The sequence below is a fragment of the Chrysochloris asiatica genome, unplaced genomic scaffold (assembly GCF_000296735.1).
Source record: "Chrysochloris asiatica unplaced genomic scaffold, ChrAsi1.0 scaffold00047, whole genome shotgun sequence".
Taxonomy (NCBI): Eukaryota; Metazoa; Chordata; class Mammalia; order Afrosoricida; family Chrysochloridae; genus Chrysochloris; species Chrysochloris asiatica.
The window spans coordinates 11,851,910-11,878,567 of NW_006408565.1; the positions used below are offsets into that span (position 1 = coordinate 11,851,910).

At 49.1% G+C, this 26,658-nt stretch overlaps 1 protein-coding gene across 1 annotated transcript in view; it reads right to left on the reverse strand.

The window, feature by feature from the left end:
• Positions 1-9,232: 9,232 nt before the first annotated feature.
• The window catches only part of SEPN1 (selenoprotein N, 1), a 29,301-nt gene continuing 11,875 nt past the window's right edge, over positions 9,233-26,658 (reverse strand). Inside the window, 12 exon segments of the mRNA XM_006862394.1 lie at positions 9,233-9,403; positions 10,653-10,754; positions 10,846-10,958; positions 12,030-12,135; positions 12,380-12,568; positions 12,888-12,969; positions 14,702-14,839; positions 15,278-15,402; positions 15,552-15,764; positions 17,978-18,111; positions 25,545-25,662; positions 26,545-26,658. Coding sequence (XP_006862456.1) covers positions 9,233-9,403; positions 10,653-10,754; positions 10,846-10,958; positions 12,030-12,135; positions 12,380-12,568; positions 12,888-12,969; positions 14,702-14,839; positions 15,278-15,402; positions 15,552-15,764; positions 17,978-18,111; positions 25,545-25,662; positions 26,545-26,658 — 1,605 coding nt within the window.

Here is a 26,658-nt window from a genome sequence, read left to right on the forward strand (position 1 = left end):
CATCTGGGTTAAACTGATTATATTCAGAGGCGGTTTAATGGGGCTGCCACTATTATCCTCTAATCCAACATTCCCAGAATTTACCATTCCACTTTATTTACAAATAAGGAGCAGTTCTGACATTCATCCCAGGTGGCTATCACTTGTTCCTCAGAAGGATTTGTTCCCAGGATTCCGCACACTGCCAACACAGTGGAGGCATTAAGAAAGGCATTGTAAAAGAAACCATTTTCTCAGAAGCTACAGTTACTGGAGTTAGAAGCATAAAATGAACAATATTAGGACCAAAGAAAATTATACAGAGGTAGCCAACCAGTGAGTTCGCAAAAACCAATGAACCCGGAACGTCAGGAGGTCACTTCCTTTGGCCCTCAGGGTCCATGCCTCGCTATCCTGAGAAGGGTCCCCGGGGTTGGATTTTCGTCCATGTTGTCACAGGGCCACAACGTCTCAGTACTTGCGTATGTCCCCAACACTTGTGCTCTTCTCCCTTGATGATCCTAGGATCCTTTGTTTCTGGACTATAAGATTAACTGCTCCCCCATTTTTGTTACAAAACTTCTACCTTTACAGTTGTGACAGTCGCAATTAGTCATGATAACAATTATTTACTATTGAATCATAAGAATCTTATCCCCATCTCTTTTAACCAGACCTAAAAAGGAGCTCTGGTAGCATAGTGGTATACAGAGTGTGTACAGAGGAGATAGCATTGATACTTGATGTGAAGACTCTTCCCTCTCTGTTGATATTTAGAGTTACTACCTCCATGAGTATAAGGAGCTCTGGTAGCGTCATGGTTATGAATCAGGCTGCGAACCGCAAGGTCAGCAGTTAGAAACTACCAGCTGCTCTGCGGGAGAAAGACAAGGCTTTCTGCTCCCGTAAAGATTTACAGCCTCAGAAACCCTGTTCAGGGTCGCTATGGGTCAGAACCGACTTAACAACAATCTCCATAAGTATAGGTCAAGTTCATCAAATTGTAGAAATTTATCCTTGTTTCCATTATCAAAAATTATTTTTTATTTTTAATCTTCCTCGAGTTCTGATTATCAAGCCACCAAGGCTAGGTCAGATGGGTACTATCTGAAAGTTTGGGTGTTCTTGTGCATCTCCCCTCACTGCATAGCAGCTGGCTGCTTCACTCTTAGCTCTAGCCCTCTGTGGCTATGTCCTTGTCCATGGGCTCAGATGTCCCCAGGTCTCACCACACACTGGACCAGCAGCCCTTCTTCTTTCATCTCCAGGTCAACAGGAGTCAATGGACTGTGGTTGAATTCAACCCATTTCTTCATTGCTGCCTTTCCTCTTCTTCCACTCTCCAGTAGAGCAACATGCTCACCAGCAAGCTTACATGACTGTTCGTGTGTTCTCTTTGAGTTTCAGTCTTAGAGGGGGTTTGTCCTGAAGGAACTTCATTGCTTGCCTTGATGGCTTCCCAGCGAACAGTTTGCTTATTCTTGTAGTAGCCAGTCATACTGACATTTTTGTTTTGGGTTTTTCCTGATTATCTTTCTTTGAAGATGCACCTTCTGTAGCTCTAGCTGTTCCAGGCTGGTCTGCTTGTCCTTTCTAGTGGGAATGTCCCACCTCAGAAGGTTCTGGATGGGACTCAGGGTTCCACCTAATGTCCAATACTCTGCAAATGCTCCGCAACAGGCCTGTTTCACTGGGCAAGTTTTAGATCCCCTCTTATGGATTCCAATCAGTTATAGGCTGAAGACAGGCTTACACGTTTTCTGTAATCATGTTTCCCAACATTCCTTTCTATCCCACTAAGTGTCTATTTTACAATAATAGGCAAGGGAAATCAATATTCATAAGACAGTCAAGCATCTTAGTATTATTTCCCCTATTCAAAATATGTCCAGATCCCTGTATCACAGAATCCTGTTGTTCCAAGGTTAAGTATGCATCACTATTTACCTCTGACCCACTTAGCCCATGCAAACCTGTCTCAGTGTTCCCCTATCTAACTTGTTCTTCCATCTCCTCACCTTTTTTGTATTGCCCTCCCCAACACCCGAACTATGATGTGTCTCCCTTTACCCTGTGCTCTACCATTGCCTTCCTCTACCTCCCCCGAAACCACCCACCCCAACCCCACCGTTGTGGTTACCTTATATTCCTTTAACTTTTCCCTCCATTTAAGACCATCTATTTTATCCTATAATTTACCTGACCTTTCACCACCTAGATCTCTGTTCCTATGTTTACCTTCTTTCACACTGTAATTGTTTTGATCATAGACTGACCTCCCAGATCCTCTGAATTTGTTCTTATAGTTTTATTCTGCTCTTGACTCTTCCATTTGTCAATTGACTCTCGGGTGATGCTGCCATCTACGTCAGTCTCTAGTTGTTGTCTGTTCTTATTGGTTCTCTGTCAACAGAACTCCCTTTAAGATGTTTTTTATTGTAGGGTTGGCTTTGGAAAAATCCCTTAGCTCCTGTTTATCCTGGAATGTTTTGATTACACCGTCATATTTGATTGACAGCTTTGCTGGGTGTGCAGTTTTTTTCTTTCAGGGTTTTATATATGTGTCCCCTTTTTCTTCTTGCCTTCTTGGTTTCTGTTAAGAGAGCCGTGGTTAATCTGATTTGCTTGCCTTTGTATGTTACACTTCTCTTTTTCCTAGCTGCCTTCAGGATTCTGTCCTTATCTTTGATTTTGGAGAGCTTGATTATTATATGTAGATAATATATATATTTTTCTTTTAGGATCTATCCTTCCTGGGGTTTGTTGAGCTTCTTAGATGCTTATCTTTTCGCTTTTCAGGATGTTAGGGAAATTTTCTTCCAGAAGTTCTTAAACTATCTCTTCTGTGGACTTGTGTAATTCTTCCTGTTCTGGAATGCTGATAATTCTTAAGTTATTCCTCTTCATGTTATCCAACATGAATCTTAGACCTTTTTCTGATTTTGTTTTTTATCCTTTTTTCAGGTTGTTCTTCTATCTTAGTGGTATTGAGAGATTTATCTTCCTGCTCACTAGTTCTAGCTTCCACCTCTTCAATTCTATTCTTTTTCCCTTTCAGTATATTGTCCATTTCTGATATTCTATTATTAATCATTTGGACCTCTTTCTGTAGGTTTTGAATTGTTTCCAAAGCTGTATCTATCTTATTTGATTGTTCCTGTAGTGCTTTCCTGACTTCTTCCTTATTTTTCTCCACTCCATTGTAAAGTGTTTTGATACATTTTATAATAATTTTTCTGAATTCCTTCTCAGGCATTTCCAAAGCCTGCCCTCCTTCCAGTATGGAGTGTAGGTCTATCTCTAGCTCATTTGTCTCAGTCACTTTATCTTTTTTCTGGACATGTGCTGATATGGTCATCTGCTTCTGTTTTTTTGGGCATATTCAGTGGTTAGCTGTGGCCTTAAAACTTAGATGGGTATGTGTTTTGGTATTTTTTATGTTTTCTGATTGCATCCAGGTAGATGTGATCAGGAGATGGGTGTTCCTTTTCACTCTTCTCCTTTATCTCCGTGGTTCTGTCAGGCATATGTGGCTGCTCTTATCCTTTTCTGGTTCGGTATCATCCAAGATGGCCACTCAGGGAGTAGATGAGTGAGTAACTTGGATTAGAAAGAACTGGATTCCTTGCTTCTGCTACAAATTCCCCTGGCTGTAAGCCTTCCAACTTTCTTGTTGTTGTTGTCAGGTGCCATTGAGTCAGAACCAACTCATAGCGACCCCATGCACAGCAGAACGAAACAATGTCCGATCCTGGGCCAACCTCACTACTGCTGCCACACTTGAGTCCATCAATGATGCCACCTGGCTGATCCATCTCATTGGGGGTCTTCCTGTTTTTCTCTGACCCTCCATCTTACCCAGCATGACATCCTTCTCCAGCGACTGTTCCCTCCTGACAATATGTCCAAAGTATGAGAGATGGAGCTTAGCCATCCTGGCCTCCAAGGAGCACTCTGGCTGCACTTCTTCCAAAACAGATCTATTGGTTCTTTTGGCTGTCCATGGCACTTTCAGCATTCTCCTCCAACACCACAACTCAAAGGCATCAATTCTTCTACGCTCTTCCTTATTCACTGTCCAGCTTTCCCATCCATATGAGGTTATTGAAAATACCATGGCTTGGGTCAGGCGCACCTTAGTCCTCAAACTCACATCTTTGCTCTTCAACACTTTAAAAAGCTCTTGTGCAGCAGATTTGCCCAATGCAATACGTCGTCTGATCTCTTGACTACTGCTTCCAACTTTCTAAATATTCCTTTATAAGTGGTTCAGAGTTCTGGGACCATCCTCTGAGCCTGCTTGGTCTATTATTCTGTGTTGTCACTGACAGAGCTCCTCACTGCACTTCCACCGTATCCTCCATCTTGTTTGTTCTTTCCATATTTGCTCTTGAACATTTCAAAGAGGTCTTTGACAACAGATTTGCCTAAGGCAATATGTTGTCAATTGATTTCTTAATACTGCTTCCATGAGCATTGATTGTGGATCCAAGAAAATTGCAGTATTTGACAACTTGCATCTTTTCTTCATTTGTTGTGATGTTATTTATTGGTTTGTTGTTGAGTGCTATTGAGTTGGTTCCAACTCATAGGGACCCTGTATCAGTTTTTCGAGGAACTGCTGACTGGTAGGTTTGAACTACTGACCTTTGGTTAGCAGTCCAGTGTTTATCCCACAGCACAACACCAGAACTCCTATTGATTGGTCTAGTGAGCATTTTTATTGTCTTTACATTGAGGTGCAATCCATACTGAGGGTTGTAGTTTTTGATCTTTATCAGTATTTCAAGACCTCTTCTCTTTCAATAAGCAAGGTTGTGTCATTTGCATATAGTATGTTGTTAATGAGTCTTCCTCCAATCCTGATGCCACGTTCTTCATATAATCTAACTTCTTACATTATTTTCTCAGCATACAGATTTAATAAGTAGGGTGAAAGGATACAGCCTTGATGCAAACCTTTCCTGATTTTAAATCACTCAACATTCCTTTGTTCTGTTTGAACAACTGCCTCTTGGTCTACTTACAGGTTCCTTAAGAACACAAATTAAGTGTTCTGGAATACCCATTGTTTACAATGTTACCCATAGTTTGTTATGATCCACACAGTTGAATATCTTTGCACAATCAATGAAACTCAAGTAGCCATCCTTCCGGTATATGCTGCTTTAAGCCAAGATCCATCTGATGCCAGAAGTGATATCCCTCATTCCATGTCCTCTTCTGAATCCAGCTTGAATTTTAGGCAGCTCCCTGCTGATGTACTACTGCAATTGTTTTTAAATTATCTTCAGCAAATTTGTACTTGCATGTGTTTGATGATTTATGCATTCTGTTCAGTCACCTTTCCTTGGAATGGGCACACATATGGCTTGCTTCCAATTGGTTGTCTAGGTAGCTATCTTTCAAATTTCTTGACATAGATGAGTGAGTGCCTCAGGTTCTGCATGTTTGTTGAAAATTCTCAATTCGTTTCCTGGAGCCTTGTTTTTCACCAATGTTTTCAATGCTGTTTGGACTTCTTCCTTCAGTATCATCAGTTCTTGATCATATGGTACTTCTTCAAATGATTGATATTCTGCCAATTCTTTTTGGTACAGTGACTCTGTGTATTCCTTTCATCTTCTGACTCATAACACAGTACAGAGTTTCCAAGACTATAAATCTTTACTGGAGAAGAAAGCCTCACCTTTGAGGATGGGCTTGTAGGTTTGAGCTGTGACTGGGAATAGGACTTTTGAAATCTTGTAAGCTGAGCTCTATGCTTTCTCAGACCCCTAAATGTTTGGTGTTTTCTGCCCAGAGGAAGACTGCCACATCTTTCTCCTGTGGAGTAGCTGGTGGTTTTGAACCTCTGACCTTTTGGATAATAGTCAAGAGCTTAATCACAGTGCCCCAGGGCTTCTTACCCATACATACAAGGTTTCAGTTATATCTCCATCCACCAAGAGCTGGCCTCAGTGAGAATGTGTTGATGGTATAGGCTGATAGGCCATAGGCATTGAGAAACAGGTTCTGAGGGGTTCCCATGTTCCTTCCACGCTTACTTTTTGTGTCTGGACCTCAGGCTCAGATCTTCAAGACATCTAGTTCCTGGGTCACATCTCCTTCTCTGCCCTCAGCACAGGGCTCTTCCTGGCTCCTTGGTCTGAAGACCTGCAATTCCAATCTGCTAGCTACAGGACCAGCTTTATGGGTGAATAAGCTAGGCAGCACACAGTCCTGTACTTAGAAAGGCCTCATGACTGGTTTCATGCTCTGCTGCCACTTGCTTGAAATGATTTTTAACAAGGGCCCCACATTTCCATTTTGCACTGGGCCCTGCAAATTATGTAGCTGGTCCTGGCCAGAGCTCTCAACATGCCATGCTTCAAGGGTGAACATTGGCTCCCAGGCCCAGCACTTTCCAGGATGGCAGATGGGTGGTGGTTTTCATTGTTCTCTCCCACTCCTGGGCCACGGATGTTGTGAATACACTCTAGTCTTCCGTCCTTGGTGTGTGATAGATGCTGCCGTTAGTGTGTTACCCAGGCACCTTTACGCAGCTAGTGAACCCAATTTTTCTTTTTGGCTGGTGTGACAATAGAACCCACTAGCCTGGGGAGTTACTCTACTCCCACACCAATGACTAAATGATACAGGGAGTCAATGCCTGAGAAGGAAAAATTGCTTCTTCAGAGTCCTTCCCATCAGACCCTGGGCTAGGCTTTTAGATTCTATCCCTACTTAGCATTTCACCTTCCCTACTCAGTAGCAGCAGCAATGGGCTAAAGCATAGCCATGTTTTTGAGGCGTAGGACTGAGCAGAATGGTGTTCTATTGTGCATAGGGTCACTGTGAGTGCTGACTGACTTGATGATACATAACCACAACACTCAGCTTCACTCCTTTTAAGTGGACTCACTAAAAATATCACATGTGTCCTAATGCTTGTCTAAGACAGTGGCCTTGACTTCAGAATCTTTTCCAACACAGTGCACCAGGCAGCCACCTATTTTGAGATGCCATCTCAAGCTCTCTGACAGATAAGGTAGTCCCCGAGGGTATTCCAACCCAAATCTGCAGTCTCTTGTCCATCTGGCAAGCCAGTCCCAGCAAGAAAGGGAGTCAGTTCATAGAAGGCCAGTCTGAACATCATCTTGCTCAAACGAAAAGCATTCAGAACCACCTTAGACTCTCCAATTTTATTATAGGACATATTGGGGACAAGAGAGGGAAGTGGCAGAGGGGGCCACAAGAAGGCAGCTGGGGACCTCATCCACCATGTCCCTCAAGGCACAGTAGGGGACAGGCAGAGGCATGGGATGAGGATGCAGAAAGCCTAAACAATCACTACCTAAGTGTGACAGTGGGGCAGGCTGGAGGTCACAAGACAGGTTCAGCTCCATGTGGACTCAACCAGCCTGGAGTGGGAAGGGGTGAGAGCTTGCTGGTGTGGGGGCTGAATCCTGCTGCCACTGGGTGGCTCCTACCAGCTGAGACCGAAGCAGATGCCCCACCTCTCTGTAAGGAATCTGAGTAGCACCGTCTCCCAGGACACAGCCTGGCTGAGCTGGCTGCCTCACTGATCTGAGAACAGGGGCCGGAGACATAGTGGTTTCATAGGCTTTTCTTTCCACTGCAGAGAAAACAGGGAGGGGGAAGAAGTTGGGATCGGGGGAGGCAGATAAGAGTGTAAAACAAAATACCGCCAAAATAAGACACAGGTTTTGGAGTCACATGTGAGCTTGAATCTAACATTCTGAATCATCTTGGGCAAGTGACTTCGCTTCCTTTGAGCCTGAGTTTCTTCATCTACAAAATGGGGACACTTCTCATCCACCTCAGAGGTTTGCAGGGAGGATGAAATGAGAAAATAAGTGCAATCTCAGTCAAGTGCCTCAGCTCTTGATAAATGGCTACTATCATTATAATTCAATATAAAATTGAGACCAAGATGAGCACGAGGTGGAGGCTTCTAGGGCAGATGGGGGAACTGGCAGATGGGAGATGAATGCTTTCCTTCCTCTGTTGGGTGTAAGAGGCCCTGGGCTGGGAGCTGGGGGTGTGGCTTGGCCTCAGATGCTCCCTGGGGCCTGAGTGGAGGACAAGGAGAGGACTGAGGGTGCATGACCCTCTGAGGAATGTTTTTAAAAAGAAGAAGAGAAGGAAAAGGAAGATTTCTTCCCAGAGGTGCAACTGCAAAGTCATCAAGCTGGGTCCATCTAGGATTTCAGATCCAGCCGTCATGGGGCGGCTGCTAGGAGAAACCATTGCTCCCTTCTTTCTCCTCCACACTGGGGCTATCAAAAATACATACTGTCAAACTGCACATAAAAACACTTTTCGGCATGCTTAAAAAAGAGACTGGCTGTGGTCAGGGCTCAGGATGTGAACTGAGGCCCCAAGAGTGACCAAGGAGCATCACTGGCCATTAGATGATAGCTATGCTGGTGAGGCTGCGCTGGATGACCAGGACAGCATGGGTTCTGGGAGGGGCTCAGTTCTTTGGCTGGACTGGACTTCTAATAGAGATTGAGGAGCAGGAGGTATTTTGAGGAACAAGACAGTGGGGTACGCTGACTCTGGGCCTCAGGGACCCACTGGTGGGCTGCCTTGCTAAGAAAAGAAGTCTATTACTTCTTCCCTACAATAAATGTCCCCAGGCAGCTGTCTCCTGTCATAATAGGTTCCTGGGGCCTCATCATTAGGTCAGCCTTAGTGATGAGCCCCAGGCTTGGGGAGCAGCTGAGGGTGCAGTATAACTTCCACTTCTGAAGGAGCGAATGTCCCTGGTTTTGCCCAGAGCCTCCAGAAGGCTGGGGACATTGGGCACAGGAGGGCAGCCAGGGGTGTGGCCAGGAAAGAAGGCTCCAGTCACACCACAGTGGTTTCTTGGCAGCCTGGCCCCCTGGACCGGGACTTCTTGATTCATCTTTTTGGGGAATGGGATAAAAGTAAGAAGAAAGGGGTAGCCCAGTCTCCCTAGGACCCATTCTTCCTGATCCTTTACCCAGCAAGGGCCTGGCCTATGACAGAAAGGTGAGGTCCAAGGTCACGTGGGTGGCAGCCTAAGCTAGAGGCTCACTACCCTTCCATCCCCCTGACCAACCCAGGCACCTTGCGTCTGCCCACTGTTACCACACAAAGCTGGATGACCACCCTTAGGTGACCTCAGAGCCCACAAGGCTGCCCAAGAGTGGGGTGGGGGTGGAAGTGTCTGAAGTCTGAAATGTGCTGAGGTCCACTCTGGCTCTAGCTCCTGGTGGACACACTAGGGCTGGAGGAGGGGCAGGCCTCGCCGGAGACCCTCCTTCAGGAACTGCATGTAGGTAGCAGTGGATGGGTCTTCAAAGGTGGATGAGAAGCTGAAGGCCTTGCTCTCGATGTCCTCAGGTTTCATGGAGGTGATGTCCAGGAAGTAGTTGGCGTTGATATGGTGAACCTGGGAGGAGGGTGGGGAGGAGAGAAGGGAGGGGCCACCTCAGCTCAGTGGCCCCATTTTTCCCTGCCCACTCATGCTTTTGGGGTGGTGGCCACTCTCCACCTAGGCTCTCCTTGCTTCAAGAGGATTGAAGCTACAAGCCCTTCCAGAACTCAACCCAAGGGCCAGGCTGCTCCTGTTGTCCAGGTGCTCACTCAGGGCCCTCTGACCACTGGGTGGAAACCTGACAGCTTTTAATATCATGCTTGCTGCTGCTCCTCTCACTTTGTTGTGTTATTGTTGTTGTTCAGTGCCATTGAGTTGGTTCCGACCCATAGCGACCCTGTATAGGGTTTCCAAGGAGCAGCTGGTGAGCTTGAACCGCCGACCTTGCAGTTCAAATGGCTTTATAGTCTGACGCATTAACTAAAGTCGAGTCAGACTCACAGCGATCCCACGTGACACAACACAACTACCCCATGGGATTTTCTAGGTGGTCATCTTTACAGAAGCAGATCGCCAGGGCTTTTACCCACAGAGCCACTGGGTGGGTCTGAATCAACTACCTGTGGTTAGCAGCTGAGTGCCTAGCCATTGTGCCAGAGGTCTCCTTACTGCTTGTTAGCCTTTGCCTGCTCCCTCCTGCTCCCTCAGAAAACAACAAAAAGCAAATCCCTATCTCCTCAGTTCCTTTTGACTCCTGAACTCCAAATGTCCAGACACTCCACAGGCCTGCTGTTCCATCTCCCTTCCGGCTCCTGTCAGTGGGTTCCTGAAGGGCAGGGCCTGGGGCAGAGAGCGTGTCCAGAAAATGGACACCTGAGCAACCCAAGAACACACACTAGAGGGGCGTGTCATGGCCCATTGGCTCATCTCAGTGGCCCCACAGCCTCTGAGACCCTCTGTCTCCCTGCTCTGCTCCTTCCATCCTGGCTGACAGAGCTACTGAGAGTCTTGCCTTTCAGGTCATGTTTCTGTCCACTGCCCCTGTCTGAGCCATGTGGGAAGGTGTTGCCTGCACCCATTGCTATGTGGCCTCCAAAGTGCTATTGTGGCCCCCTTTGAGTGGAAGCTTCTCAGTGCTTGCATGAGCAGGTAGACTGGGCATTACAATCCGTATTTTAAGAATAACCGAGGATAATTGGGGTCCCAACGGATAGAGACATTAGCTCCCGGCTTGATAGCTCCGAAGTGGTGGAGCCAGTCCAAAGCCTGGTGAGCTCTGCCCCTCTGCGCCTGGCCGGACGAGGCTTGGGACAGGGTTGCTTACCACAGTGCCATTGGGCAGGCAGATGATCATCTCCACGGGGAAGCTGTACTTCTCCAGGTGCAGGCCAGCCAGCTTCTTGTGGGATGGGTTCTCCTGGCTGTTCTGTGGGGACAGTTGGGCACGTTCCTGATAGCTCAGTCCCCACCACTGTACTGTGGCTTCTCATGAGGACCCTGCCTACCTGCCCACTCACCTGCAGCTCCTCCAGCTCCTTCACCAGCGACCAGGTGCTGATAAAGCTCTCGTTGAGGAGGGTGAGGATGGGCGAACTCTCCAGGACAGTCTCCCGGAGAGTCCGCCCTGAACCTGCTCGGAGAGAGGCCAAGGTCAGAAGGGGCAGTGAGGCATGTCCACATGTCCTACCAGGGTTCTCAGTCAGCAATAATCTTGCTTTGGGTAAACTTCATGAGTTGTGGATTGGTCTCTGTAGCCTGCCCCAAAGTAGGCTGTGATGAACAACAATAAAGTGGACATCCTGGGCTAAGATTTGGGGTAAGGCTCGACCTAACTCAGGGACTTATATACATAATGACAGCTTCTTACATCCATGGAACTCTGCACCCCAGGGCATTTGTACAGACTCTTCCCATTATTTGGAACCCTCTCCCTCCTGTCACTTTGACAAACTCCTACTCATCCTTCAAAGTCTCATCTTAAATGTCCTCCCTGGTTCCCCTAGTTACACACTCTTGTGGGCTCCTGGACCTTGTGACCACACTTGTGATTACTCTCTGTCTGGCTCCTGACTTCCTGCCTGCCTGGGGCTGCACATGGCAGCTGCCAAGAGTGTGTCCGACGAGTGGCTGGGTGAGGTCATCCTGTACCCACTGCTGGGTACCCAGAGAACTCTGCACCTAGCAGGTCTTGGGTGCACTTTCTGAGTAAGTGAGTGTAAGCCCAGCGCTGGAGGCTACTTCTTGTCTTACCGAGGACACCGCTTCACAGAGGACCGGCACTTTCTCCCCTATTCTTAGTTGTTAAGTGCCATTGAGTCAGTTCTGACTCATAGCAACCCTGTAGAGAGTTTCTGAGGAGCGGTTGGTGAGTTTGAACCACTAACCTTGTGGTTCCAACAGACCTTGCAGTCCAGTGCTTATCCTCTAGTGCCACACCAGGACTCCCTGTTCTCAGTGGGTGTGGCTATGCACCTGCTTTTTGCTGTTGAGATAACAGACTCAGGATGGACAGTGGAGCTGGAATGAATCTCTTTCTGCATCCAGTAGCTTCTTCTGAGCTCATGCAGAATTCCCCCTCCCCACCCAATCCTCACCCCACCCTATGTATGTAGTTCTAAATCGCTCATGGCTGGGAGCCTCTTGTGCTCCTAAAGTGTGAAGTCTCCCCGTACTCCCTCCAGGTATGGTCGGGCTCCCTCACCTCAGCAGGACTGATCATCCAGGGCCCCCCACAGCAGGATCGAGTGCACCAGTTTGTTTTCAGCCTTGGCTCGGTCGAAGGCCTCAGTGAACGGCAGGTAGCTGACCTGGGGCCATGCCAAGACAGAGACAAGTCCACATGCCCTTCAGGGGCTCTGAATGCACAGAGTGCTTGTGTGTGTGTACGTGCATGTGCACATGGCAGGAGGTGGGAGAAGCTGGATCCTGGAGGGAGAGACCCTCAGCAGTAAGCTGTGCACACATTCCAGCACCTGTGTGCCCACCTAGTGTCCCTCCAATCCCAGTCTCAGCACCATGGAGCCTGACTACAGTCCCCTCGTCCAGCCTCACCTTCTTGAAGGGGTACATGGCCACCTCCAAGCGCCGGGTAGCCTCCTCCCAGCTCAGCTCCTGCTGCCATGTGATGTCCTCAAACACAAACTGCAGGGGCTCCCCCGAGGGCAGGTGGCTGTCGATCACATTGCCATCCTCATCCAGAATCACAGAGGGCATTGAGGGGCCCGTGGCCTCTAGCTCCATCTGGGCCAGATGTCAGTGGGTGAGGGGTGTTCTCAGAGCTGTGTGAGAAGACTCATGGGGTCCCTGAGACACCCTCACCTATTATAAAGCTGAGGAGACAGGCCCAGGACAGGGCAGGGCTTTGATCAGGGCTGCGCAGTGAGTCCCGGGAAGAGCCCAAGTGCCTGCCCAGGGCTACTTCCTGAGGCTGCAGTCAGACCCCAAGTACTGTGTATAGGAAAAGGTGGCCTTCAGATACACTATCCTTCACACTAGGTTCCCCAGGCAGCCAGGCTGAATCACACCTTCCTGCCTGGGTATTGACTCCCTGTGTGCTCACCTGGGGTATATAGCCGATGTCCACCTCCATATTGCTGCTCTCACTGGCCCCATACAGCCACTCCATGTCCACGTTGAGAGACCTGGGACATGGATGGGGGTTGGGGGACAGCAAGGGCAGATGGTCATCAGAGCCCACTAACCACAGCCAGGCTTCATCTCATGAATGTGCACAACCTTAGGTCTGGATACAGTCTCTGTCCTATTTCACAGATGAAGGCACTGAGGCAAGGGAGCATTCTGGCTACAGAGGCTAAGCTTCCCCTTAGGGGCACCCAGACATCACCCTGTACTCCTGGAGTTCACAGAGAGCTCTCACATCCCATTGCATGTACTGCACAGAACCTCGTAGCAGATAGACTGTGAATGCCTTGTTGCAGAACACAAAGGGGAACAGGAAAAGCTGCTCCCCACCCTACCCACACAGGGAGCAGATGTGGCTTCCTCTCCCTTCCCGCAGAGGGCAGGGCAGGGCAGGGGCCTCTTGGGCTGAGAGAAAAGGAGGGGAAGTTCATGTTCCATTCCTCCTCCCGCCCAGTGTTCCATGGGGCCCAGCCCAGGGAGGGGAGAAGGCCTACAGCCAGCAACATCTGCCACCAACCCAGAGCACTATCTTCCCTATGGCAGCAGGAAGCCTGGTCTGACAACATGCAATCAGAAGATTAACCACTAGGGGGAGCCCCAGGACTGATTATATCAACTCCGCCTGGTGAGCTAGCTGGGAGTCCCAGCTGCTTGGTCCTAAGACAGGGCCAAGAGCAGCTAGCTGGTGTCAGAGCTGCTCATTTGTTCCTTTCTCCTTCCATCCCACCAGTCCAGGACACCCTCCACTCCAGCTCATCTCAATACACTGGGATGGAGGCAGATGTTCCTGGCTGTCGGCCTCCTTTGAGCCCTGGGCTGGGCCCCATGGAACACAGGAAGGGAGGAGGAATGGAGCATGGATTTCCCTTCTACAGTCCAGGAGGCCCCTGCCCTGCCCTGCCCTCTCCTGGAAGGGAGAGGAAGCCACGTCTGCTCCCTGCAGGGGTGTGGGGGGGCAGCTTTCCCTTCTTGGCTGCCTTGTGGGTGGGACAGGCCAGGAGTTAGTCTAGTATTTGGCAGATGAAGGAACAGGCCCAGAGAGGCCCAGGTCTTGGCCATAACCACACAGCCTATCAGTGCTAAGACTTACTATAGGCCCAAATGTTGTCGCTGTACTGGGTCACTCAAAGCCCAATATTTGGTCATTTGTTGTTGGGGAAGAATCTAAAAAACCTGAAGCTGGGTCTTCTGAGTCCCCGGCACACCACCCCCTCGCGGTGGTTGAGGCTGAGGGGACGCTATCAGTCATGTGCTATCCCTTTATCTAGCTGTTGTTGCTGTTAAGAGCCATTGAGTCGGTTCTGACTGACTCACAGTCACCCTGTATAGGTTTCCAAGGAGCAGCTGGTGAGTTTGAACTGCCGGCCTTGCGGTAGCCCTCCTTATCCCCCAGGTCTCTGTTTGGATGTCAGTTCACAGGGACCAGACCTACACTGGCTCTCCCTAGTGGGGCAGGAGCAGGCTGTGGCTATGGGTGGTTCTGAGGTATCTCTGTTAGAGTATGCAGGCAGGGCGGGTCTGTCTGCAGCTGCACTGGGTCTGGCCTGCTTAGCCTGGGACGTGGAAGCCAGAATGATCATTCTTGCTGATTTTGGGCAAGAGCAACAGCTGCAGGCCCCTCCAAGGAGAGTGGCTCTGGGGAGCAAAGGCAGGGCAGTGAACTGTGGGGACCTCTGGGAACCCCTTGCTCTGAATGCCTGGGATTGGGGAGCAGGGGGCCAAGGCTTCTACCTGTGGTTGGGCACAAAGAGCCGAAAGTCGCGGACATGGGTGGCATCTTTGGAGAGGATGATGTGGCCGGTGAACTGGCCAGGGGAGAACCAGAAGGGGAAGTCAGGCGGCTCGCTGAGCTGGAACTCGGCATGGATCCTGCAGGGGAAGGTGCCCAGCTGTAAAGCAGTCTCCTGCTGGGCCAGAGCCCACCCTCCCGCTTCTTTCCCCAAAGTCTGGGAACTTGGGGAAGGAGGCCAGACTATCCTGTGGGGGAAGGGGAGGAAGGAGGATGTATGGGGCAGGGAGAGTACCAAACCCTCTAACGCTGCCAGCCCTTCAAGGCCCAGTCCACATGCTGCCTTCTATGGAGGTCTCTGTAGGCATGTGGTCTGGCATTATGGCACAATCATGGCACCAGGCCTGTGCTGAGCACGGTCCACACCTACTCTCACCCGAGCCCTTACGTGCCCTCTGAGACAGAGCTGGGTGGAGTGGTGGAGCTGGGGGCTTCCAGTCAGCTCCCCCAAGTTCCATTTCTTTCCTGAGGTTCCCTGGTACCCCAGGCAAAAATGAGGGGCTGCCAGGGCCACTCACCGGAACATCACAGTGTAGTAGAAATCGCTGATGGCAGTCAAACAGGCGACAGCACCCTGGGGAGCAAAGCGGGTCTTCACGAAAGGCCGAGGGTGGAACATGCTCAGGAGCCGGTGGATGATGACCTGAGGAAGGGGAGGGGACACCAGGCTGAGAGAAGTCCAGGGCTCTCTGGTGGGGGGTGGTTCAGTGGGGAACCAGGTGCAGAAGGGGAGGGGCCCTGAGGGAACCGAGTGTGGGCAGAGCCCCAGGTCTCGCCACAGGCTGCCCTCACCTCCTTGCCCTTGGGGGGTGGTGGGTAGAAGCGGTTGTTGGACAAGTAGCCGGTGAAGACACTCAGCTCACTGGGGATGATCCACCAGGGCTCACCCAGCTCCACCTGGCCCCGAGGTGGGAGGAAGGGCCGGAAGTGGCGGGCAGCAAATACTGCGCTTGGTGAGGCTGCGGTGGTCCAGTTGCGGAGACCAGACAGGGCCAGGCGGGAGACCTGGGGCAGGAGACAGTCAAAGTTCAGGGACACTGGCAACCATGATTTGGGGCCACCTGGCCAGTGAGGAGCAATCCCTGGATGATGCAGTTAAAGCATTCGGGTGGCACTGTGGGTTAATGCGCTGGACTACAAAGTCGGTTTGAACCACAAGGTTGGTGGTTCAAGTTCACCAGTTGCTCCTCGGAACCAACTTGATGGTACTTAACAACACTAACCAAATGGCTGGCAGTTCTACTCTACCCAGAGATGACTCTGAAGAAAGGTTGGATGGTGGACTTCTGAAAAATCAGCCACTGAAAACCCCATGGAGCCCAGTTCTGCTGACAGATGTGTTGTCAGAGATAGGGTGTGGCCCATGAGTAGGTGGACTCGCTTGAACCCCAAGCCTGCCCAGGAGCCCAGGATGAGAGGGTGCCTGGGGAGTCTCTTGGCCTGGTGAGGGTCACATGCTTGGCCCTTCCCCTGCCCCTGGGCTGTGTCTGCTTCTTCCCAGTCAGAGGGCTCTTGAGCCACACACCTTCCTGCCTGCATTCCTCTCCAACCCCAACATAAAGACCAAGTGCCACAACCCTATCCTGGCGGCCTCACATCCACACCCAGCCTCACATTCTGCTCCAAACTCCTCTCCAAGTTTCTTCCTCAAGGCTGAAGGCAGAGTTTGCATTTAGAGTTAAGTCTGAGGGAGGGTGGACTCTCCAGTCAGGGTGAGACCCCAGACAGGATGCCTCCTGCTCCAGCACAGCCTGCCCCACACTGGCTGTGCACATATGATGGGTGAGGCCCTGAGTCAGCGGGGTCCTTGCTGTAAAAGTTCTACGCTCAGAAGCTGCACCTGGCCCCCTCAGGGGAGTTGGCCCAGTCCATTACAGCAGTAGCAGCAGGCCCCAGGCCCTCCCAGCCTACCATGCAGCTGGGGCCCCGGCTCAGTGGAAAGCAGGCGGTGCAGGAGGAAGTGCCAGCAGCTCCCAGTGTGTAGGACGCAGGTAGGTTGTAGGTGTGGCCGCAAGGCCCCCCATGCAGAGAGCCAGTTCTGTGAGGCTCCCCCAGGACCTGCGCTTTGCTTGCTGCTACTGGGGGGCGGGGGCGGGGACTCAACTGCTGCCTCAGTTTTAACCACCCCTCTGGGCATGACTACCCAACCCACAGCCACTCCCAAATCTTTCGGTGGAAGGTCAAATCTGTGTTTCAAACCATTTACTGGACCCTCCACCTTAATGTCCCCCAGGTCCTCCCAACTTTAACATGTCCAGTTGTCATTCTTTCCACCAGGCCCGTACCTCTCTGCACTCAGTCCCCAAACACCTGCTGATCTGCCAGATGCTCAGGAGTCACCGTAGCTCCTCCCCACCCCACCCCACCTTCCTTTCCCACTGTCTCTCTGTCCTTCTACTCCATCCCTGTCCCTCCCAGGAACTAGTTAGCCTGGCTCCAAACTCATTGCCTCCTACCTCCTCCCAGCACTCCAGCCACCAGCCTGGGAAGCACAGATCTGATGAGAACCTGCCTACTTCAGAACCAAACCCAAGGCAACTTCCCTTCCAGCCCCACTGGCCAGGATGGTGCCCCCCACACCCACCCTGCCCATGCCTTGGGTTCAGTCCTGGGTTGTGCAAACCTGGTGCTTTCTGCCTCCAGGCCCATGTTCACGTGGAAGCGACAAATCACCTAAGATGTGAAGACTGAGTAGCTGCCCTGGACAATAAGAAAATGCTATTCCTGGCAGACAGGGAACAGCACCTGTGAAGGCTCCCAGTTGGAAGGAAGCCTGGTGATTTAGAAGAAAGGAGGGCTGGGGATGCTCAGGCCCTGAGTGATAGAAGAGTGAGCAGAGGGGCTGCCTTCTCAGGAACCCTCCCACTCCTCAGCCCCCTGCTAGAGCTGGGGCCAGGCTTCATGCTAGGGACCTGGGTGCTCAGATGGGAGCCTAGAGGGAGAGTCTTGCAGAGACAGTCATTATCATCTTTGGAGCGGCTGAGCCCTTCTCTCCTTCAGTCTGTCACCGGTCACTCCCTCTAGGACGTCATCCACACTACCCCCACCCCTAGGCTAGAGGACTTGCTTTTCTCCTGCCTCCACCACCAGACTGTGCACTGGGGAGAAAGGGCAGCATCGTCCAAGACCAGGCAGTGGACACTGGGCAGTTGATGAAGGAAAGACTGAGTGCATACTGCTCCTCAGTTGCTGTGCCCACCCCGCCCACTCCAACTCACCCCCAGGAACCCGTCCTTGCTCTTGGTCATGGTCTCCGGGAGCAGAGGCTGGAATCGGGCCTCTATGGTGAGAGTCTCCTCACTGGGGTCAGGGGGCAGCTCCTCATCCTCATAGCTGGTGGCAGGTGTAGACCCTGAGACACAGATGACACTGTAGGGGGATGCTCTCAGGCTGCAGAGCCCACTTCACTCTGGATGCCCACACTGGCCTAGTGGTCAAGGATACCAGGCTCAGAGCAGGGCAGGATTAACCACTGAAGGAACGTCCAATATGTAACACCTCTTTGTTTTACAATCGCCTCATGAGGAAATAATAATGTGACTACCACCTCTGGTTCACAAATGAGAAAGTGGAGGCACAGAGAGGCCGAGTGACTTCCCCAAGGTCACACAGCTAGGCAGTGGGGGAGTCAGGATTCAAACACGGGCCTGTTTAATTCTAAACCCACAGTCAACCACAGCTCTCTTCCAGGGGAGTGGAGTTTCTCTCAAGGCTTGTGTCCTCCTGGACTGAGCCAGACCAACCTGGATTCAAATCACAGCCCTGTCAACTCAGTGGCAGTATGACTGTTCGCTGGTGGCTTTGTAGAGGAATAAATGAAATAATCTTGTAAAGCACTCAGCTCTGGGTTTATACAGAGTCCACCCAGGATACGCTATAGCTGTCTTCCTAGTAACTGAGGTTTCAAGGCCTCCAGGAGTCCTGGTGTGGCGCTGTGGGTTAATGCGCTAGACTGAAAAGTCGGTTTGAGCTACAAGGTTGGTGGTTCCAGCTCACCAGTTGCTCCCTGGAAACCCTCTACAGGGTCACTATGGATCAGAACCAACTCAAAGGCAGTTAACCACAACAGGGAGCTATAGAGCTGGGGCTCAAACCAAATTCTTTTTTACTCAACCATCCTCCCTCCGGGCCATTTGTGTAGCTCCTGTCTGGCGCAGGGCGCTCTCTCAAACATAATTCCTCTAACTCTAACCTGGGATCTTCCTAGCAGCCCAAGCTGGCTGCAGAAAGACTTTCCTCCATTTGTTCTATGAACAGTCTGCTACCAGCTGCCGGGACCTTCAGCACCAGAGGGAGAAGTTCCTGGTTGGGGTGGGGTGCTGAGAACACATGGGGCCCGGGGTCACCCACCCAGCCCCTAATGGAGGTTGGCTCCAGTTCCTAGGCTTTCTGGGATAAGTCAGGGTTCCTTGACCTGAGTGTCACAGTTAAGTGCTTGATGGCTAACAGAAAGGTCGGTCATTCAGAGGGGCCGGGAAAAACCAGCCTGACGATGTGCTTCTGAAAGTCTTGAAAACCCCATGGTTCTACCCTACACACATGAGGTCACCACAAGTTGGAACCACCTGACAACTATCAACTAGAGCAAGTCCTTTAGCCTCTCTGCTTTTCACACACAAAAAATGGAGACAATGCAACCATTCCTACATCCCTGTCGTGGGGACTTGGTGAAAAACAGATGGCTGTTCAGAGCAGGACTCAGTCATGGGAATCAAAGGAATGAACAAGCAAACGACAGATTCTGGCTACCTCTGGTGGCATGGAAAGAGTGGTTTGGAAACGAGAAGCCCCATTTCGCCCTGATTTTCTGGGTGACCAAGGGCTGCACCTTTCCCCATCTGTATAAGAAGGAGCTCAGATCTCTTCCTGCTCAGAGATCCAAGTCTGTAACCTTCAAGTATGGAGGGAAAGACTAGGAAGACCTAAGGGAAGGAAGCAGCGTGTTTCCAAAGGCGAGGCCACTAGACACACATCACAGAACAAAGCAGGGGGAAGTCTTGGCATGTCTGTACCCCTAAGGCCCAGACATGGTCTTTGACGTTTGTTGATTGACTAGCAGACGGACCAGTTGAATGAATGCATTAAAAGCAGTTCTTAACCAGGAACCCTGATGGCACAGTGGTTCAAGTACTGGGTTGCTAACTGAAAGGTCGGTAGTTTGAACCCACTAACCTTCTATCTGTAGAAGCAAGATGAAGCAGTCTGCATCTGTAAAGATGTGAGCAATTCTAGTCAGTCCTAGAGGGTTGCTATGAGTCGCTGCGGCCTCCAGGGCAGTGGGTTTAATTAGGAGTCAGCAGAATCACCTAGAATGCCCTTTTAAATTACAGACATCCAGACTCCACCTCAGACCTATGCATCTGAACCTTAAGGGCCTAGAATGAGGACATTGTACTTTTAATTAGCACTCCCTAGAGGCTCCTGATGCAAATCCCTGTTATTTCTACATTTGTAAGTCAGTGCAGGGAAACTTTCTGAAACAGAAATCGGCAAACCTCGGAGGAAGGGAACAGTAAAGAATGGGCAGGCTAATTAGCCTGCCTTGTATATTCAATTATTTTATTGTTATCACAGTAATTATTAATAATGATACCTAGCCTTTTATGGGAGTGCTGTGGCTCTGTAGGATAAGCACTCAATTGCTAACCACAAGATTGGGAGTTTGAGCCCACCGGCCGCTCTACAGGAGAAAGATGAGGCTTTCTGCTCCTGCCAGGGTTTACATGCCTTGGAAATCCTACACAGGGTCGTCATGAGTTGGAATCAACTTGATGGAACTTAACAACAACAACAAGCCTTTCACAGTCCTTTGGTTTTTAAATAAAAATGCTATTTCCTGATTTATAAGTAATAGATGCTCATGGTAGACAATTTGTAAACATTTTAAATGCAGACAACTGAAAACACTCATAATTCCTCTAATTTGCCTCTATTTCCTGTTTGGATTTGATTTTTATTTTTAGCCTTTTGATATTCCAATACTTAGTCTTGTTTAGAAGTCCTGGCATAGTGCTGTATGATAAGCACTGGACTGGTAGCATAGTGGTTACAAATTGGGCTGCTAACCTCAAGGTCGGCAGTTCGAAACTACCAGCTGTTCCGCAGGAGAAAGATAAGACTTTCTGCTCTCGTAAAGATGTGCAGGCTCGGAAACTCTGTAGGGTCACTATGAGTCGGAACCGACTTCAGGCTCGGAAACTCTGTAGGGTCACTATGAGTCGGAACCGACTTCAGGCTAGGAAATTCTGTAGGGTCACTATGAGTCGGAACCGACTTCACGGTACTTAACAACAACAACTAACCCCAAGGTTGGTGGTTTAAACCCACCAGCCATTCCTCAGAAACTCTATACAAAGTCACTATGAGTTGGAACTGACTTGATGGCATTAACAACAACATCTTATTTAAGGATCCTTGGTGGTGCTGTGGAATAAGCATTGGGCTGCTGACCTCAAGGTTAGCGGTTCAAATGCACCGGTCACTACTCAGGAGAAAGATGGGGCTGTTTGTTCCTGCAGAGATTTACAGTCTTGGAAACCCTTTGGAGAGTTCCAGTGTCCTGCAGGATCTCTGTGAGTGGGAATCAACTCGGTGGTCCTGGGTTGCTCTTGTTTACACTCACTGTGGCCTTAGAGGTCAAGAAGCAAGGGCTGATTCTCCCCTGCTGGAGAAAAAGATTTATGAGAAACAATTAAAAATGCCCCCAAGCCGAGCAAGCTTTACCAATATGTAATTAAAAGGGAGTTCTCATTCCCTGGCCATGAAAAAGGACAAAGTAGCCTTCTGGGGACGCTCAGAGAAATGCATGCAAAATAACACTAAGAAGTCAAAGTAAATCGACAAGGGGATGACCCGGTCACCTGCCTGTCTGCTTTCATGACAGAACTGACTGCCATCAACCCTGTGACACCTATCTGCTCCAGCCAATTAGCATTTTCCACCTGACCTTCCTCCTCTGCAGTGACAACATGTCGCCGAACCAGCAAGTGGCTAACCTACCTGACACATACCGTGAAACACAGAAAGCCCATCATGCCTTTGTTGTATTTTTATGGGGCCATGAGCAGCTGGTGTCTCTTGTTCTTGCCTTTCCCAACTACTGACTTACCTGCACCAGGCAATTTGGGTAACAAGTTGGTAGCCAAGGTCAGTTCAAGAAATGTCACAAGCTATTACAGGGAAATGGATACAGAGGTTGGAGTGGGGAAGTGGGGCAGGGAGGTAAGCATGTTCTAATTCATTTAGAATGTTTCAGCCCCTCATTAGAGAGAAAAAAAGCTGATTACATCTAGATAAAAATGGATAACAAGAAAGGAATGGAAATCTAATGGCACCTAGGCAATAAGTAATAATAGTAATTGTTGTTGTTATATGCCATTGAGTCGATTCTGATTCATATCAGCCCTACATGACCATAGAATGACCAGTTAGGGTTCTCTAAGCAGCAATCTTTCTAAACTGTAATCTTTTTTCACATGCATTGATAATTACTAGTGACTGGAATGTGAAAGGAAGTTGGAAACAAAAAAGAAGGGTCAGTAGTTGGAAAATATGGTCTTGGTGATAGAAATGACAAGATCACATGACAGAATTTTTCAAGACCAATGACTAATGACTTTTTCATTGCAAATACCATTTTTCAACAACATAAACTATGACGATACACTTGAACCTCCCCAGATGGAATGCACAGGAATCAAATTGACTGCATCTGTGGATGATGGGAAACTCACTGTCAGCAATCTAAACAAGGCCAGGGGCCGGCTGAAGAACAGCTCATCAACTGCTCATATGAAAGCTTAGGCTGGAACATATTACAACAAGTCCGTGAGACCCAAAATACAACCATGAGTATATCACACCTGAATTTAGACACCATTTTAAGAACAAATTGGATGCACTGAACCCTAATGCACCAGACATGGTCCAGGAGGACATTGAGAACATGAAGATCACTAAAAAGACAGGAAAGAAAGATAAGATCAAAGTAGACATCAGAAGAGACTCTAAAATTTGCTCTTGAAGGTAGAGTTGTTATTGTTGTAAAGCGCCGTCAAGTTGATTCCGACCCATAGCAACTCTGTAAGGGTTTCCGAGGAGCAGCTGGTGAGCTTGAACCACCAACCTTGCAGTTCAGACGGCTTTGCAGTCTGACTAGTAGCTAAAACACATGGAAGATATAAGAGAGTAAAAGAGTTGAAAAGAAAATTTGAAAGTACAGCTTGAGAAGACAAATTAAAGTATTATAATGAAATGTGCAAAGACCTGTAGTTCGAAAACCAAAAAGAACACACTCAACATATATCAAGTTGAAAGAATTGTAAAAAAAAATCAAGCCTCAACTTGTATTGAAGGATTTTATGGGCAAAATATTGAATGCAGGAAGCATCAAAAGAAGATGGAAGGAAAAAGAATGCACAGAGTCACTATACCAAAAAAAAAATTGTTTGACATCCAACCATTTTAGGAGGGAGCATACGATCAAGAACTTATAGTACTGAAGGAAGAAGTCCAGGCTGCATTGGTGAAAAACAAGGCTCCAGGAAATAATGGAATTCCAAATGAAAGGTTTCAACAAACGGATTTAGAAAATGTAGAAGACAGTTACCTAGTACAAAGACCATGTGCCCATTCCAAAGAAAGGTGACCTTACAGAACACAAAAATAATCAAAGAATATCATTAATATCCAAGTCCTGGTGTGGCGCTATAGAATAAATACTGGACTGCTAATCGCAAGGTCAGTGACTCAAACCCACAAGCTGATCCTTGGAAACCCTATATAGAATTGTTCTGAGTTGGACCAGACTTGATGGCACTCAACAACAACGTCATTTACATCACAGACAAGTGAAATTTTCCTGAAGATTATTCAAAAATGGCTACAGCAGTACATAGACAGGGAGCGGCCAGAAATTCAAGTTGGATTAAGAAGAGGAGTTACAATGAGGGATAGCACTGCTGACATCAGATGGGCCTTAGCCAAAAGGAGCAAATACTAGAAAGATGTTTGTTTACCTGTGTTTTGTTAACTGTATGTTATAACAAACTACGGATAACATTGCGAAGAATGGGAATTCCAGAACACTTAACTGTGTTCATGCAGAACTTATATATAGACCGAAAAGCAGTCATTCAGATAGAAAAAAGGGATAGTGTGTGGTTGAAAATCAGGATGCACATATCTCGGTCAATGTCCAAGGAAGTGAAGAGAAAGAGGCATTCCCAGAGCCTTCAGTGCATCAGAGCTATATCCTTTCACCATGCTTATTCAATCTGTATGCTGAACAAATAATCTCAGAAATTGGTCTATGTGAAGAATGCCGCATCAAGATCGGAGGAAGGAGATATGCAGAGGACATAACCTTGCTTTCTGAAAATAAAGGGGACTTGAGGGAGACACTTGGTGATGAAGATCAAAGACTACAGCCTTCAGTATGGATTGTACCTCAATGTAAAGAAAACAAAAATCCTCACAACTGAATCAGTAAACAACATCATGATAAATGGAAAAAAGATTGAAGTTGTCAAGGATTTCATTTTAATTGGATCCACAATCAATGCTCATGGAAGCAGTTAAGAAGTCAAATATAGTATTTCATTGGGCAGATCTGCTGCAAAAGACCTCTGTAAAGTGTTAAAGAGCAAAGATGTTACTTTGAGGACTACGGGGCACCTGACCCAAGATATGGTATTCTCAATCACCTCATATCTATGTGAAAGCTGGACAATGAACAAAGAAGACCACAGAAGAATCGCCACATTTGAATTGTGGTATTGGCAAAGAATATTGTGAGTATCATGAACTGTCAAACAAATCTGTCTTGGAAGTATAGCCACAATGCTCCTTAGAAAACAGGATGATGAGACTTGGTCTTTTGAATTTGGACATCATGCTTGGAAAAGCGGAGGGTCAATGAAAAAGAAGACCCTCAATGAGATGAACTGAATGGCTGTGACTATGGGCTTAGACTTGGCACAGTTATGAGGATGGAGCAGGACGATGCGCACGGGCTCACTGAGTCAGAGTCAATTCCATGGCACCAAACAATATAACAATAAACTATAATCTCTTTGGAAGCAGATTGCCAGGTCGCTCTCCCATAGATCTGCTGGGTGGGTTTGAATTGCCAACCTTTTGGTTAGCAGACAAGTGCTTAATCTTCAGAGTTGTGATCTGCTGAGGGCTCCTAGAGCCAGATGGGTTTACACTTTAATCCTGGCTCTACACTTCTCCAGTTGGGCAAGTTGGTTAACTTCCTGCGGCGTAGCCTCCCAAACTGTAACCACAGGGACTATGATGGTATCCATATGCCAGGGTTATTGTAAAGACTAAGGAGGTAAAACACACATAAAAGGAGCTCAGGTGGCATACTGGTTATGAGTCGGGTTGTTAACCTCAAGTTCAGCAGTTTGAAACTACCAGCCATTCCACGGGAGAAAGATGAGGCTTTCTGTTCCCATAAAGATTTACAGCCTTGGAAATCTTATACAAGGTCACTATGAGTTGGAACCGACTCCACGGCACACTACCACCACCAAACACATAAAATGATGAATGTGAACTAGCCACCTTCTTCTCATGGGAGGAGTAGCATGTCCAAACTCCCAGCTAGAAAGTGACAGAGCCAATGAGAAGCCTGTAGCCACCAAAACCCACCATCCTCCATCTAATCCAAGCTGCTGCTTCCCCTTAGTTGTGAAGACACAGCAGCCAAGCGGTTGGGGGCTGGGGGGAAACTCTGCCTTGGGCATCCCTTCCCCAGTCCCCGGTCTCTCCTGGTACCTGTCAGCTTCTCAGCAATGGGTTTGAATTCCTCGGGGCTGATATACATGTCTCGGTCAGTGTCCAAGGAAGAGAAGAGAAAGAGGCCTTCTGTCCCCAGAGCCTTCAGTGCTGAGTCCTGATTGGGAGGAAGGGCACACCTGAGCACCGGTTGGGTTCTCAAGTCTCTCTGATCCCAAATGAGTGGTTTCTTCCAACACCAGGTGGGAGATAATGGTACCCTCATACCCCAACCATTTTTCTGAGGTCTCTCAATATCTCTTTGTCTGTTTGTCCAAATGCCATTTCTGAACTGCCCTCAGAGTCCCCCCAAACTCCTCTCAGTCCCTCCTGGTCCCTGCTTCATTCTGGGCCTCTATCCACACTTCACTCTGTAAGTGCCCCTCCCAGTCTGTCCCAGCTTCTTCCCCAGTCCCCCCCCACCTTCTAACCAGTTCACAGCTTCTTCCCCAGTCCCCCGCCCCACCTTCTAACCAGTTCATGCTTGCTTCACCCTCTTCTCTTGAAGCCCTCCCCACTACCCATTCCAGACTCTCCTGGTTCCAGCTTCATGGCCTTCAGCTGCAGTCCACCGCCCAAGTCACCCCTCTGGACTGGCCTCTCCAGGCCTCATACTGAGCCAATCCTGTCACCTCCTCCGTCCATTCTTCCAATTCTGTCATCCCCTCATCTCACACCAATCCCAGTCCTTCCTGTCCCTTTCTGTCCACGTGCCCTGGAAGTGACACAGCTGAAGACTCGGATTTCCCCCAACAGCTCTCTCCTACTCCTTCATTGACCGGCCATCTTCCCTCTGCCCACTCTGTCCCCTCTGAGCCCTTGGCGGGATCTTCCATCCCCTGTTCCCACTCCCACCCCATCTCTCCCCGATTCCTGGTCTCTCTGCAAGCTGATGGCCGAAGCTTCCAGCCGGCCCTCACACCCCGGCCAACTCCAGTGTCCCTGGTCGCGCCCCTTCTGCTACCCCTTCGCCCAGACCCTCTCCGAGCACGCGCCGGACCTGCAGCGCGGCCGCCTGGGCCTCGGCGTGGTGGGTGTAGGCCCGGGCGGCGGCAGCTGCAGCAGCGGCGGCGAGCAGGGCTCCAAGCAGCGCCAAGGCGCGGACGCGGCGGCC